Source organism: Sylvia atricapilla, chromosome 26 (genome assembly GCF_009819655.1).
Source record: "Sylvia atricapilla isolate bSylAtr1 chromosome 26, bSylAtr1.pri, whole genome shotgun sequence".
Taxonomy (NCBI): Eukaryota; Metazoa; Chordata; class Aves; order Passeriformes; family Sylviidae; genus Sylvia; species Sylvia atricapilla.
Window position 1 is genome coordinate 4,554,332 of NC_089165.1, and position 16,118 is coordinate 4,570,449.

The 16,118-nt window shown below is 52.0% G+C and overlaps 1 protein-coding gene across 1 annotated transcript in view; it reads right to left on the bottom strand.

Annotated features, from left to right (window-relative positions):
• Positions 1 to 11,369: 11,369 nt before the first annotated feature.
• Positions 11,370 to 16,118, bottom strand: part of PTPRS (protein tyrosine phosphatase receptor type S) — a 90,576-nt gene continuing 85,827 nt past the window's right edge. The window contains exons 29-34 of the mRNA XM_066336258.1: positions 15,655 to 15,833; positions 14,839 to 14,965; positions 14,524 to 14,649; positions 13,228 to 13,382; positions 12,377 to 12,512; positions 11,370 to 11,763 (exon numbers count right to left, since the gene is read on the bottom strand). Of these exons, the coding sequence (XP_066192355.1) occupies positions 11,695 to 11,763; positions 12,377 to 12,512; positions 13,228 to 13,382; positions 14,524 to 14,649; positions 14,839 to 14,965; positions 15,655 to 15,833 (792 nt within the window). The 3' untranslated portion in view covers positions 11,370 to 11,694. The remainder of the gene's footprint in view (positions 11,764 to 12,376; positions 12,513 to 13,227; positions 13,383 to 14,523; positions 14,650 to 14,838; positions 14,966 to 15,654; positions 15,834 to 16,118) is intronic.

The window sequence follows — 16,118 nt, forward strand, 5'->3', positions numbered from 1 at the left end:
CATCTGATTGTCGTGACATCCTTTCCTTAAGTAAAGACTGAGCCCGCGAGTCGCTCGCGGGGAAGAGGATCAGGCCCTGCCTTGGACTGGACTCACCCCCTGAGGACTGGAGGAGCATTAAAGGCAAAGCCCAGCCCTGGAGTGTTGAGGGAGCAGCTCCCACCTGGACACCTGGAATCCCCCGGCCGAGGAGCTGCTGTGGAGCAGTGCTGGGGAAGGAGCCTGAGCCAAACCCTCCGAAGGCACTCCGAGTCTTCCAGCCTCTCTGGAGGCTGCAGTTCACAGGGAGACCAGGAGGCAGTGCTGGCCCCAGCTGGAAGGCTCCAGGTGAAGGGGGAGAGGGCACTGGGCCAGCCAGACAACCTGCAGTGCTGCACTGCAATCTTTTCCTCTTAATTCCCTGAAATTACTGGATGGAGAGAGACGATGTTCTTGTTTTTATGATTATTTTTAAGCCCCTTTGCAAGGTGGTCGTTGTTCCGGGGAGAGGCTGTTAAGCAACGCTCTGGCTGGATCTTTAAGGGAATAAGTGGGAAGGATTTGTGGGCTGGCAGATGGTAGATTAGCATCTTAAGAGACTCCATGGGTATTAAACTGTCCTAGTGAAAGAACAGAGATAGAATAAAGCAATTGAATTTTTTTCCCTTTGGTTTTGTTCTCCCTTGGGGACTGGAGTTCCCATCCTTTCCCTGCCTCTGCCCCGGTGCTTCTCGTGGCTGCGCCGGCGTGGTTGGAAGGCCTTGGAAACAGGGTTCTGCTTTGGTTGGTTTTGGTTTTATTTTCTTTTAATTTCTGAGTTTTGGACGTTTTTCAGTAGATGTCTCCACGAATAAAACCAAACTGAGACTAATAAAAGTTTAAAAAATTGGCAAGGTTCTCCCGAGCCTCGGTTGTTCCTCCTGCAGAACTGTCTCCTGTCGGTTGAAATGTGATTAAATAGAAAACTTGCTGTATTAAAGACTAAGAATGTTGCCAGGCCACGAGAGAAATATTTAAAACAATTCGAAGAGAAATTTAACCAGCAGAGGATTTTTTTGGAGGTGGGAGGGGAGGGTGGGATGGGAGGAGTGGTTGTGAGCGACGGGGAATTTCCTCTGCATGCTCGAGTCCTGCTGTACCCATGTGTAGTACCTTCCCCAAATACTATTTATATTGTAAAAACAGAAGTGTGTTTCCTCACCCCATATTCAGATGCTGACTTATGTTGAAACATGAACCTGGAACTGTGGAATGCCCTTCCTTGGTGCAAGGGTTTTCTCTCTTTTGGTTTTGTTTGATTTTTAGATCCCTCTTTTTGGTTTAGGAATGACTTGTGCAGATTCAGGATATTGATGGCCTCTGGGCATCAGCCTACTGAAAAGGAAATAGGAAATGCACATTCCTACCCCTTCCTCCAGTGAAATATATTTGTAAGTGTCTGATTATGTGTTATAAAAATAATGATTTTTTTTTTCTTCCTCCCCCTAGATTAAGGCTGTGATGTATTTTTTTGCCTATTTTTTTCTCTGCCTCTAGGTTCAAAATGAATTAAAGGCTGTTGAGCATTTCAGAATGACACTTTTTGGGGGGTTGAAGTCTCTTCATTTCTAAGTTTAAAGTCCTTTGTGCAGCAGGAGGTCGTTAAACCTCCTCCAACAGCATCTCCCAGAAACTTCATTTAAACACCTTAAATCTCCCATCCTGAGCTTTTTGATAAATTCCTCTGCAGTTATTGCAGGATGAGGCTGGACCCGAAGCTGCAGGAACAGAGGGAACAAATTGCTGGGACTCCAGGGAAAGGATTCCTGAGGAGCCCCTGTGGGTTCCTGATTTCCAGGTCATCTCTTGTTCCTTGTCCCGTGAACAACTGTGCTGGCACAGGCAGCAAAAAAAAGGCAGTTTTGGCACAATCCTGAGCCTCAAATGAGCTGTTGACACAGAATTATTTGGCAGCTTTGATCGCAGAAGAAGAGAAGTCCTTGGGTTACTTGCTCACCAATAGAAAATCACTGGGAATTATTTATTCTGCATGAGAGAAGCAAAACAATTAAATTTTTGGTTTCCAGGAGGGGAAATGTAAAGGTCACTGTGCAAACAGTGTTTGGGATTACACGGCGACCACAGCTTCCCCCCTTTTCCTGTGGAACAAAGAGGCTTTGGGCTGTGTCTCAGCACAGTTCACGTTGGCTCACCTCTCCAGCCCAGCCGTGCCACTTCAGATGCCAGCTGCCAGTGTCCCCCAGCAAACAGCCAGCCTGTCCCTGGAACAGCAGTGAGGCCCTCCCCTGTGCCCCAGATCAGGGTTTAAAAATAAAGAACTGGCCAGATCCACTGCTCATCTGCCTCACTGGACAGAGCCATCTCCGGAACACGCAGCAGATTCTCTGATGAGCAGTGGACGGGCAGTTTCACCCCTGGCCAAGGCTCTGCTGCAGGGAGAGGAGCAGGGTTCATCTGCCCGAGAGAAGAGCTGGATCTGGGCTCACCGGGGTGCAGAGGGGTCTCTGGGCAGTTTTCTCTGTGGAGGAGCCACGAGGTGGGAGAAGGGCTCTGCTGTAAGTCTGGTTTCCTCGTGGCTGTGCTCAGAGCTGAGGTCCCCTCTCGCTGTCACCTGAGCAGCCCCGAGCCACCTGGGGCTGAGACGGGGATTAATCTGGGCTTTGGCTGTGACACGGAATTACTGCTGCCATCCAGGGCTCGGGGCTGCCCGGGGTCAGTACTGCGAGCTTTTTGTCAGCACCAAGTGAAAAATCTGCCTGAGCACAAGTGTGTGAGATCCCTCTGCTCGGGGATGGGCCTGGGTCACAGCAGCAGTTTATCATCACATTGTTCACTAATTCAGCTTAGAGACAATTGGCTGCTTGCTCAGTGCTGCCATTTCTCTCCCTTCTGTGATACTCCCACATCAAGGACCGGCTCCATTTTGTCCAAATGAATCTCCCTGCAGTTTTTCTCAGGTGTGAGGTGTCCTCGGGTGTTTTCCTGGCTGGGGTTCAGGTGTTTGTGCTCAGCCCCGAGTGCTGAGGCACCTGCAGCAGTGACAGGCCCTGGCCCAGGGTGACCAGATCTGGGGCTGTCCCTCCATCCCTGCAGTGTCCCGGGCTGGACAGGGCGTGGAGCAGCCTGGGGCAGGGGAAATGTCCCTGCCATGGCAGGGGGCAGTGGGATGGGACACAAAGTCGGCTGAAATTCCATTTTTCTGTTGTTTTTTCTCTCCTGACAGCTCAGAGCAAAAAGCAGCCCTGAGCTGGGAAGGTTTGGTTGTTGTACCAATGTGTGAGGAGTTTCTCCTGAAATGCTGGGGCTTGGAGCTGCTGTGACACAGGAGTGACAGAGAGGTGACACAGGTGACACAGGGGTGACAACACCACACCTGGGACCTGCCGGGCTGGGAGCAGGGAGCAGCCTGTCCCCCTGTCCCTTTCCCTTTCCCTTTCCCTGTTCCCACAGTGCAGCCTCTGCCCGCAGTTCCCTGCAGTTTGAGGTTATAATCTGGTTTAACTCCTGCCATCCTCCTCCTCCTCGTTTTTACGTCAGTGCTCAGTGGGAGAAGTTTTTCCTTTTGTGCAGCTTTGCTTTCAATGGAACAGCTCTGCTCCCCGGTAGAAAATTGCAGACATCCTCTCCCAGCTGCTCTGTTCCTACCCCACGTTGGTTTCTTTCCTCAGGATTTGTCTGCAGTGTTGGGAGAGGAGGCAGAAAATTCCTTCCACGAGCAGATTGCCAGTTCAAGCAGCTCCTGGTGTTTCCCTTGGGGCTTCCTCCAGTCCAGAGCAAGGAGAACAAATTAAAACCGAGGTTGTGGAACCCACCAGAATATTTTACACTTATTTTGGTGATTTATGAACTCCAGAGTAGATCGGGGAAATTTATGGCGTTGTGTTTTTTGTGCTGCTGGAGCATCCTGTGTGCATAATTTGGGGTAAGATTAATTCCTGTGTGATAAAGGAATAAAAAACCACAATGGAGGGAGGCTTGTGCCCTGGAAATGGTTTCCAGTTTCTGCTAGGACATGGTGAAACAGGATAATGGGAAAAATAATGGGAAATGTGGTTTGCTGTGTAATCACTGACCTCTGGAGAGTTTATTGGTGACTCAGCAGACACAGAAATGAAAACTTGAGGCATTTGGCCCCTGCCAAGGTCGTGGCTGTTGCTCTTCCAGCAGGATTTGAAGTTTCACAATAAATTTGGGGCAAAAGGAAAGAGAATTCCAAGGCGTTTTGGGACCTTGGCAGCTGCCTGCACACAGAGCCAGGGCCCTGGCAGTGGATTGGGAATGGCTGGAATTATTCCTAGTGCTCAATTAATTTAAGGTGATTGTTTCCAAATGAGCTCTGCCCTGCTCTGCTCGGCGCTTCCCAAGAGGGGGATTATCCCGGGAGGAAAAGAACCGAGCCCAGGGAAGGTTTTGGTGCTGTGACTGTTCAGGATCCAGCGCAGGTGCTGTGGGTGAGGTGTAAATCCTTGGGCAGCTCCAGGCTGCCCCTGCCCAGGAGAGGCACCGGCAGGGAGGAGCCACCGCAGACAGGTTTTTACACCCACCCAAAGCTGGGGCTCTCTCAGCCTGGGCAGGGCTGGGGCAGCTCCAGGGAACGCAGGAACCCACCCGGAGCATCACCTGGGAGCCCAGTGGTGCCTCCCCTCCCCTGCCAGGAGCAGCCAAAAGCCGAGCTCTGATAATGGAATCTGCTTGGAACAGCTGTCTGCTGACAAGTATAATAAACTGTATTAATGGTGTCATTATTATTCCCTAATTAAAAGCTAATAACTAAGAGTTAATTGCCTTTAAAAGATGAAGCAGCGCCATGGCAGGGATTTATCTCTGTTTTTCTTTGCTCGCCTGGCTGTGCTGATATTTTCAGGCTAATTAATTGAATCAAATCTTACTGAAAACTAATAATCTCTCTGTGTCGATTCAGCCAATTGAATTAAAAGGTATTTGCCGTGTGCTGGGCTTGAACAAGCCCTCACCTATTTATAAATATATAAATATCTCTCTCTGTGTGTTTTTTGCAGCCTGTCACAGGTCAGCAGGACCCCGGGCACAGACTCGGTGGGAAAAGGTTTGGACGAGGAAAAGTTTCTGCTCGTGTTCAGAGGAGGGACTTGGAGCTTCCCAGAGGCCCAGGACAGGGCTGGTGGGATTTTGGGAGGGAATTCCTCCCTGGGATGGAGTTCCCAGAGCAGCCCCGGGATGCCCTGGCAGTGCCCATGGAGGTGTCCCTGCCCTGGTGCAGACACAGCTCCTGCTGTCCCCATGTCCCCATGTCCCCATGTCCCCAGCCCTGCTGGCCCCTGGGAGGAGTTTTTGGGCTGCAGTCACAGAACCATGGAGGAAACTCCCCAAAATGAGCCCTCTGTGAGCTCCTGGTGCTGGTGGGATGCCGCTGCAAAGGAACCAAATGTTCTCTCTGGAAGTTCACTTTATCACTGTTAATCTTCTGTGTGGAGTAAATTTTATTAAAGTTCCCCAAAGAGAAAATTGTAAATTCATTAGTGCCTGTTTTGGGCTGCACCTTCCCTCATTTTGGGTAAAAAGGAGATTAGAAGTCATCTGGGCTCCGTGATAATTAAAAAGAAGATGCTCAAACATAATTCTTAATTAAACAGTAATGAGATAAGAACTTGTGTAGTCTGCTTTTGGTCTGTTGGAAAGATGCAGAGGTTCCCATTGTAATTATGTGATTTATGATCTTCCACACAAAGATATAATTAGTTTTTTCTCCCCCCTTTTTAAAATTTAAACATTATTTAGATAAAAAAATTGTGCAGCAATTTGAACCTGCTTTTCCTGAGGGAAAAGTAATTTGGTTTGATTTATCTTTAGGTTTCAACCTGAAAAAGTCTTTGTAGCTAAAAGGGGATACCCTAAAATATGACCCCTCCTGCAAGCCCAAGAGCTCTGAGAGGGAGGTGGGAGAGATTTGACACTAAAAAATTGTGAAAAACGTTTTTTCCTGCTTAAAAAGGTCAAATTTGTGTTTCCAGATATCACCTGTGGCACCAGGGCCACCCCGTCCCCTCCTCAGGAGTCTCCCAGAGGCACCTCCAGCATCTCCTCTCCAGCCTCCCAAAACATCTGCTGGCCAAAACCTGCACGGCCCACCTGGGTTAGTTTTAATAATTTAATTTTTTTGTGGTTTTCATTGCATTTCTGGCTGTTTTGATGGTGTATTTCTGCCTGGTTTTGTGCTGTATATCTGCCTGGTTTGGTGCTGTATGTCTGGCTGGTTTGGTGCTGTATTTTTGGCTGGTTTGGTGCTGTATTTCAGCCTGTTTTGTGCTGTATATCTGCCTGGTTTGGTGCTGTATTTTTGGCAGGTTTGGTGCTGTATTTAGGCCTGGTTTTGTGCTGTATTTTGGCCTGTTTTTGGTGCTGTGTTTCTGGCTGGTTTGGTGCTGTATTTCTGGCAGGTTTTGTGCTGTATTTCGGGCTGGTTTGGTGCTGTTTCTGGGGAAGGGTTTGCCGCTCTCCCCCGAGGCAGACACCGGCAGCTCCTCCCTGGTTGTGCTCTGGAGGAACATCGGTGGCTGTGCTCTAGAGGAACATCGGTGGCTGTGCTTTAACCCGGGGCTGCCCCGTCCTCCTCCTGAGCTCAGCCCACGGACAGAGTCCTCACAGAGCCCCAGGATGGAACGGGGCAGGAAAGAACCTCAAAGCTGCTCCCATCCCAGCGCACCTTCCACTGCTCCAGCGGCCCCTCGCAGTGTGAGCCCTGGGCAGGTGTTTGCTGCCCCAGGAGATACAGAGTGAGAGCCCTGGCCGGGCTGTGCCTGTTGTGGTGCCCAGGTGCCATCCCACCCTCCATCCCACCCTCCATCCCGCCCTCCATCCCGCCCTCCATCCCACCCTCCATCCTGTCCTCCATCCCGCCCTCCATCCCGCCCTCCATCCCGCCCTCCATCCTGTCCTCCATCCTGTCCTCCATCCCACCAGGTGTCCCTGGGACAGGAGGAACCTGCTCCTGATGTTCCGCCGCACACGGCTCAGGAGGGACGCTGTGTATTTACAGAGGTTTGGGGTTTTTTTTAATCATTTGGACACGATTCTGGTCCCGAGGGGTTTATTATCCCCAGCAAGGCCGGGATGAAGGCCTTGTGTAAGCCATTAATCTGGGATTGCCATCTGCTCGCCGTGAGATCGGCCCAGTCCCGGCTCTGCCCCGGGGGGCTCCCAGCCCTGGGCAGGGACCGGGGGATCCCCCGGGGCTCCGGGGACCCAGGGGTGGGCAAGGGACAACGGGAAAACGGGAGGTTAAAGCCGGGCTAGGGTGGAAACATCCAAGGCTTGGAGAGAGCGTGTGGTTATCGCACCCGCGGGGCAGGCAGCCCGTGGGGACACGGGGACAGGGACACGGGGAATGGGACAGGGAATGGGACATCGGGATAGGGACACGGGGAATGGGACAGGGACAGGGAATGGGAAAGTGACAGGGACACCGGGACAGAGAATGGGACAGGGACAGGGATGGGACAGGCAGGGACACGGGCACCAGGAATGTGACAGGGACAGGGACACCGGGACAGGGACAGAGATGCCTCCCCCTGTCCCAGGCTGCTCCCAGCCCTGTCCAGCCTGGCCTTGGGGCTCCAGGGGCAGCCCCAGCTGCTCTGGGCGCCTGTCCCTGGCAGGATCTGTCCCTCCCTCCATCACGGCTCACCCCGGGCCAGCTCAGGTGCCCGAGGTGATGCTGCAGTGGCAGTGACTGAACTCGTGGTTTCCCCTTGGGAATCTGGGAGCAGGCTCCCTGTACCCCCTTCCCAGAGGATGAACTTGTAGCAACAGTCAGACAATTTTCTCAGCACCTCCGAGGGTATTTACTTTTTCCATTTCACTTCTACATCTGTTCACTTGCCGACTTGGAATTTGCAACCATCTTATTTAGGAGAAGGAATTGATTTCTCGGTCTGTTACTGCTGCTCTTGGTATAATTAAAGCATATTGCAACGTGAGGAATTTCTCCTGGCCTGGGAACTGCTTTGCCACTTGGGTAATTCTGTAAACCAAGAACAGCTTTTCCTTTTCCTCTGGAATGTAAATTACAGTTAGAGCTACTTTAAAGCCTTTGTTCTGCTGCAGGGGACCGGGGGCTTTGGTTTAGGGCTGTGCCGGGGCCTGGGGGCTTTGGCAAGTCAATTCCTCCGGGATTTGGCATCCAGGCCGCTGCTAACTGGCTTCCTGTGGAGCTGGTTGGGATGTTTTCGAAGGTTTACTTAAATCCCACATGGAGCATGGGAAGGTGAGTGGCAAAGGGAACAGCTGGGAACCATTTCAGCTCTGTGAGGGGTTTGCATTCCCACCCTGGGGATGGTCACACCAGCTCAGGAGGGATGGGACCCAAGTAAGAGCCTGGAGAGCAGAGATGGGAACGATTACCCAGGAACTGCTGGGAGTGCAGGGGGCAGCCAGGCAGGGACGGAGGCAGGGCAGGGCCGAGGAATACAGCTCAGAAGAACACTCAGTTTTTCCTTTCTACTCTTCAGTGATAACATAAAGTGAGCATCAAAAGCCCTCCCTGGTGTGAGGCTGGTGAGGTCCCTGTCCCACAGCTGGGCTCTGGAGCCACTGGTGCCACAAATTCCCTGTGAGTGCAGATTCTGGAGTCAAACCCTGTCACTGTTCCCAGGCTGCCTGGGGACCCCAGGAGCCGTGGTTACAAACCAGGGGATTGCTGGGGTTTATTCCTGTCTCTGCTCTGCTGTCAGGGCTGCTGCTGTTTGATGTGTGCTTGGCTCCCTCCCTTCTCCAGCTCTCACACAGAGTAACAACATTTTGGAGGTGATGTCATTCCCTGGGATCTCAGCTCACCTGATGCTGATCGCGGTTCTCTGTGAAGCTGCTAATTAATTTTTTGTTCTTTTCTTTAAGCTGGAGTCCAAGTGCTGCTGCTGGTGCCAGTGCAGCAGGGAGAGGGGGGCTGTGGAGGGCAGGGAAGGAGCCCAGATCCCAGATCCCAGATCAGCCCTTCCATCACTCTGCAGACCCCTGTCCTCACCAGCCTCTCCCTGGCTGGCCTCAGGTGGGTGAGGTGGACTGGGGCCACCTGTGAGCAGGAGCCAGGCCAGGGAAAGCCTCTGGCTTGGCGTAGGGTCTTGATCACTGGGATAAGGGTTTGTCAGCAGTCAGGACCCCAGCCTGGGTTGGGAGCACCTTAAAGCCCATCCAGTGCCACGGCCTGGGGCAGCTTCCCCTGTGCCAGGCTGCTCCCAGCTGTCCTTGGACACGCCAGGGACCCAGGGGCAGCCACAGCCTCTTCCAGGCTGTCCCTGGGCTGGAGCTCAGCTCTGCCTTTGGCACCTCCTGCTCTGCAGGTGACACCAGGGTGGCACCTCGGCCCTGGCTCTGCATCCTGCACCTGGAGCAGGGACAGGGAGCTGAGCCTGAGCCACCCCAGGGACACAGAGACAGGGCCAGCCCCGCGCTGCTGGGTGCAGGCTGAGCCAGCCCCAGCCTCTGCCCGTGCTGCAGTTTGGGCACGGAGCTCCAGGAGCTTTGCCTGTGCAGGAGCAGAGGGACAGCCACTGCTGCCTGGCCCTGGGCAGCAGCAGGATGGATTTGGGAGCCCCTCCCACACACACAGGGCTGCAGCACGTTCAGACAATCTTCCTTTAATACAAAGTCAATATATCTACATACACCGTGGTATGAAAACCACTTACTGTTTCAGTTTGAAATAACAGTGTGAAAGCAACAGCACTTTGCTCTCATACAAAGAAAAAATCCTCCCCCCTCCCCCCGACTTGTCCAGTAAGATTTTGCTGCAACATACTTAGAAATTTGGGCAACTTTCACACAAATAAGTAAAATCTCGAAGAAGCCTTTCAGTCGATTCTTTTTTTTTTTTTTTTTTCTTTTTTTCAGTTAAAGACAGGAAATGGGTTGTGTGGGGGGTTCTGGGCAGCACTTGATGGCCATGATTACCCCTTCTAGAAAAATAAAAAAAAGGAGAGGGCAGAGGTGAGCAGAGTGTGGGGCAGGGTGGCTTTTCTCAGGTATCCTGTGCTCTGTGCAGGCTGCAGGAAAAGCCCTGGGCACTGGAGGCACAACCAGCACAGGCACAGGCCGGGCTGGTACCTGCAACACACCTGGGATGGAAAACACCTGATGGGTGTCAAGACTCCAAAGTGACTGTCTCCAAATCTCTGTCTCCAGCCAGCAAAAGCCACTGGTGGTGTTAAATCTCCAGTTCAGCCCTGGGCCTGTCTGGCCAGAGCTGAAGGGAACTGGCACTGCCACCTCCCCTCCACCTGCTGCTCCCCACCCTTCCAGGGACGTGGGATATGTCTGTGATTTGAAACAAGAGAACACCAAAAAAAAAATTAATAATAATAAAAAAAAATCCAGAAAGGACATTTTGTTCTTACATGAGCAAGTTAAACCTTTTAAATGGTAGAAAAGCAATATGTAGAAGTAGCAATTTGCACTGCATTTTTATATATCACAGCCATTACACGTAACATTTCTACAGTGAAAAAATAGACTGTCTTTGAACATAATATGAACAAATAAGCAAATTTTTCTTTTAAATTCATTGACTGATATTCTTTGTCTTTTTTTTAAAAAAAAAAAAAAAGGAAAAAATACACTATTTAAAAAAAAGGTAATGTCACTTGTTACAGTTACATCGATACTTTAAAGAAAGCCACTCACAGTATTTGCCATTGGATGCACCTTCCTGGATCTTTCCCAGTTCTTTTCCAGCTGGGGATGTTGGGGACAGAGGGATGTGGGAGATGTGCAAGGAGTGCTGGGCCAGTCCTGAGAGGAGCTCTGAGAGCTGCTGAGTCCAGAGGCGAGGGGCTGGCACCAGGAGGCAGCTGCTGGATTTTGGGGATGGATTCCTGCAGGTGTGTTCTGGGGCTCCCGGCAGGGACCTGCTGCTGGCAGGAGCAGGGCCAGAGCAGGGGGCTGTGGGGAAGGGGCTGCCTTTCTTCCCGGGGTCCCCCCTGCTCCAGGGAGAGCCAGAAGCCCTGGCAGGGCCCCGAGCCAGCAGGCAGAGCCCCCAGCCCAGGGGCTGCCCCCCACAGCCAGCTCTGGGGGCTGTAATCTCGCTCTTTCTCTATCCTTTTAAATACCCTCAAAAATAAATTTTGGAATTAGAAGAAATGAGGAATGTTCCAAGTATTCAAAATGTGAGCTATAAAACCTCTGGCGTGGCAGGGGCATCCCGTGAATGCTGTTTGCAAGGTGCCTGCGAGCCCAGAATCATCCCAATGCTGATACTGAGGTTAGTAAGACTCCAGCTAGAAGAACTCCTGACCCTAAGTTTGCCCAAGTGTTGAGATTTAGTTCCTTTGCTTTCACAGAACACCTTCAATTCTGCAAGTGACTTCCTTTAAAGACTGCCAACTATATTAGTAAATAAACTGAACTCTAATGATGTAACCAAAGTCGGTTTTTCCTTCCCTTCTCCAGCAGAAACAGTTCCCAAGGTGTGTTGGAGCTTTTGGATCAGTCCCCGTGTCCGTCTGTCCTCCCCAGCAAACACCTCCTGAGGTTCCAGGGCAGTCCTGAGCAGCCTCCCAGGCTGCCCCTGCCAGGGCCAGGTTACAACATGGACTTCCCCAAGGGGTGTTCCTTCCAATCCTCCCCCCGGTCCAGATGAAAAGGTTCTTCTTCTGAGTCAGTTTTGTAAGTTCAAGCGCTCCTCCTGGGTCAGAAGGGGCCTTCCAGGACTGAAGTGGTTGGTAGAGTCTGCACAACGATGGCTTTTTATGTTGCATAGTGATCAAAACTTCCCAGATACTCCAGAGCTGCCTGGTAACAGAACTGGTATTCATCCTGCCAACAGCAAAGAGAAGCAGCTCAGAGGGGGGAACGGGCTCCTGGGCTCCCTGTCCTGCTCTGCAGACAGCACAGAGTGAGCAGGAGCCTCTGGGATCCTCAGAGAGCTCCTGGGAGAGGGAATTCCAGCTCTCCCCTTCGTGTGTGCCTCTCATCCCCCCCTCTCCTGCCAGCCCCACAGCCCCATGCTTGTTCTCGGGTGAGAACTGAGGCCCCACACTGGGATGGAACACCTAACAGACTTTAAAACTATACATAAAATAATATAATACAATATAATATTACACATGCTTATATAATATATAATTATCTTATATATTATTATATAATGTGTTATTATATATTAATACACTATATAATTAATATAATAACATATATTATAACATTACATTATAACATATATTACAATATTATAACATTAGGATTTTTTAAAAAATGTATTTTGCATTTCTCAGGTGAAGCCAGCAGTGCAGCCGTGCTGAGGGAGCTCAGGTGAGGTTTGATAAAGGCCAGGGCTGGGATGTTCACTCCCAGCAAAGGGAGTGAAACCAGAGGGGTTTGAGGTGCCTCCCAGCCCACCCATTCCAGATTGCTGGGCCAGGCCCCTCACCTCTGTCTGCACCATGGCAGGTCGTTGTGTCCGCAGCATCTTCACTGTCTGGAAGATGTCCACCACGCCCTCGTAGCGCATCCGCTCCAGGACGATGCTCAGGGTGATGAAGACCCCGGTCCTGCCCACGCCAGCACTGCGGGGAGGGGGCAAACAAACAGGCCACTGTTTAGTGTCCAAATGCTCCTGACAGTGCTGCCTGGGCTGGCCTGGGGTGGAGCTGGTCCCTGTGAGCACGTTGGAAGTGCAGAGCCTGGGTCAGCCCCCCAGGAATAATAATAATAATAGCCAGAAATAACCCAAGTGCCAGAGCCTGACCAAAAAAGTGTTTGAGAAAGGGAAATTAAAAAAAAAAAAAAAAAAAAAGCTTTGGGGAGTGGTAAACAGCATTCAGTGGGAAAATTGTTCCTAATATGTAATACTGGGTTTTTGAAATGAAATGATTTTATTAAGAATGGATCATCCTGTCCTGCCTGTGGGTAAGGAGGTTCCATTCTTGCTGGCAGCAAACAGCCCAGCAGTGCTGGAGGTGTAAACTGGGCTGAGACTGGTAAAAAATACTTCTACTTCTGCAGGTCAAATATGACAGATATTCTATTGCTACACATCACACTGTGCTTCCCATCTCCTTCAGAGGTATTTCATACCTCTCCTCTAAATACAAAGGGTCAAAAGCCTTGTGGGCAGTGCCAGGGCTGAAGGGAGATGAGTCTGGCTGGCAGAGGGAAATGTTTGGCACCGACACTCCCAGGAAACCTCCCTGCAAGGACGGGGTGGGAAGGGGGATATCTGGATTTTAATTGCTCCTGCTCTCCTGCATCCCACGTGGATGGGGTGTGTCCTGTGCCTACCTGCAGTGGACAGAGATGGGGCCATCCTGGCCAAACTGCTCCTTGGTCTTGTGCACCTGCCCAATGAAGTCGATAAAACCTTCTCCTGATTTTGGCACGCCTTGTTCTGGCCAGTCAGTGAACTGGAACTGACGAACAGTCCGTGACTGACCATCCTGGGGGACAAAGCAGGAATAGTCAGACACCTGGGTTTGTGACGACAAACACAAAAGGCAAAAATCTGCCCTATTTCTGTGGCTAGTTTGTTAAAGGGCATGAAAAGTTGAGGCAACTCAGTGCTGTAGTCAAGTGCACACGTATTTATTATCCAGCCCCACCAGGATGAAGCTGCTTGTGTTGCAGTTGACGTTCCTGGAGTCAGGCTGTCAGCACAGATCCATATCCTGGCAGGTGCTGAAAGCTCTGACCACTGCAGACAGCACAGATGGAGTCTTCAACAAGGGAACGTTCAAGGTGAGGTGTTGGCCTCTAATCAATCTTCACAAAGAATTGCCACAGTGTCAGAATTACAGCTGACAGGAAGATAAATCTTGTTCTACGAGGACTGATGAGGCATCCTCCTCCTCAACCTTGCAAATTGAATTATCAGGTTCTGGAATACTTTGGCAACCTCAAAAGCTGTGCTGTGAGAGGGAGGGTTATGTTTGCTACAGAAATTTGAGAAGGTATTGAAATGTTCCTTTGGATGAGAAACCCGACATTGAATCGAAGATTACTGGAGTGAATTTGTCCCTTTGAGCATGACTGACAGTGGCTCCTCTCCCAGCCATACAAGTGCTCATTTTCTGAAGGGTGCAGAGAAACCTTTGCAAGATTTTTATCAGTTCTTGGGGGGAAATATTTTCTGCTTTCACCTCAAATAAGCTGCAGCTAAACCCCAAAGCCAGGCACGTCTCTAACAAAGCAACTCAAGGCAGCAAGAGAAGTTTGAAACTATCAATTTGTAAGAACAAATATTCCAGGACAATCTGTGTGTGTGTGTTCTGTTCCTCATCACGACTGAGCTCTCAGGCACATGGACTCCAAACCTCCCTGGGCAGCCCCTTCCACCACCTGACCCAGAGGAAATTCCTGCTGCTGTCCAACCTGAGCCTCCCCTGGCACAGCCTGAGGCTGTTTTGTCTTGTCCTGGGAGCACTGGGAGCAGAGCCTGACCCCACCCTGTTCTGTGCAGGGATTGGACCCGATGATCCTTGTCCAGGATTTTCTGATAATCCCAGAGAACCCTCAGCCAAGCCCACCACAGCCCCTTTCCTCCAGCGTGAGCTGCCCCAGCCCGGCCACAGCAGCACCTACCCTGGCATCCGTGACCTTGAACTCCCTCAGGATGTACTGGGGCATGTTGTACTCGGCCATGGGGTCCACCACGAAGTACTGGTACCGTGCCGAGCGCTCCGCGGGCCAGTACTGATGGCACTTCTCCTGCCCAGGCCACACAGGTCCTGTTAGTGCCTGTCCTGCAGGATCCTCCTCCTGCCCTGCAGGATCTCTCTGCCAGCCCTGCAGGATCCCCTCCTGCCCTGCAGGATCCCCTCCCAGCCCTGCAGGATCCCCTCCCAGCCCTGCAGGATCCCCTCCCAGCCCCTCCCAGCCCCTCCTGCCCTCACTCACCCGCCCCATCTCTCGGAGTTTGGTCAGCATCACCACGATGGTGGAGTTGTTTTCCCAGAGCATCCTCCAGAAGTCCTCGGTGGTCTCTGCCAGCGGCCCCTGTGTGGCTATGTAGGCCTTCTGGTGCCTGGGGAGCCCGAGGCAAGGAGGGGTCAGGGGGGACACTGCAGGGGCAGCAGCTTTGGGAAGTGCTGGGGAGTGGGAGGGCAAATGGAAACGCTGGGCAAGGACTGGAGCTGCACAAGGGCTGAAGGGGTTGGGATGTCTTTGGTGCCAGTGGTCAAAAATCCCCCGAGCCAATGGTGAAGCTCTCCTTAGATGTCACTTCCAAGGGGTAAATCCAACCTCCAGGCACAGAGCTGCCCTAATCCCTGTGCCACAGCACTGCTGGTCCTGGACAGGAGGAAAACCTGCACATGGAGTTGCTTTGTTCCCTCCAAACCCACCCATGGAGGGCTGCAGCTCCCAGGGCTGGAGTTTCCTGGGGGAAGCTTTGGGGATTGCAATGCCCCCAAACCACAAAGGTAATAAAAAGGCCAGTCCATATTTAGGAACCTCCCAATGGCAAAATCCACCCCTGGCTGACCCTCTGTGCCCAGGAGCTGCAGCTGAGGAAGGGCAGCTCTGCTTTAGGGGATCAGTAATTTGAGACCACAGGGCAAAATCTTCTCAGCAGCCCAGGTGACCTTGAGGTGCCCAGGGGCAGCCCAGGTGGCCCAGAGGTGACCCAGAGGTGGCCCAGGTGGCCCAGGGGCAGCCCAAGTCACCCAGAGGTGCCCAGGGACAGCCCAGGTGACCACAGGTGGCCGGCCATACCTGTAACCATCAATGAAGCTGGCGTTGATGTAGTCGGAGCCCTCGACGCCGCGGATGGGCTGCAGGCACACGCGCGTGGTCTCGTAGGGCATGATGTTCACCAGGCGGTTCTTGAACTTGTTGCAGGGCAGGTTGGCGCTGATGAAGCGCGAGGTGTGGGCCTTGGAGTTGGCGAGGCGCTGTGGGCAGGGAGGGACACCATTCCCTGAGCTGGGGCAGCCCTGACCCCGTGCCAGACCTGCTCTACCCCTCCGTGTGCCCTCCTGGGTTTGGGTTTGGGGCTGGGGCACACGGACTGAGGCCTTCCCTAAGCAAAACTTGCAGAAAATAGTACTACTACCAAAAAAGTTAAAACCTCCTCCAGTTTAAGAGGGACCAAATTCAGTCTGGATGTGAAGTGGCCAAGGCAGCCGCCTGTGGTGCCAGGCAGGTGTCCCCAGGGAACTGCAGACCTCAGCAATGCC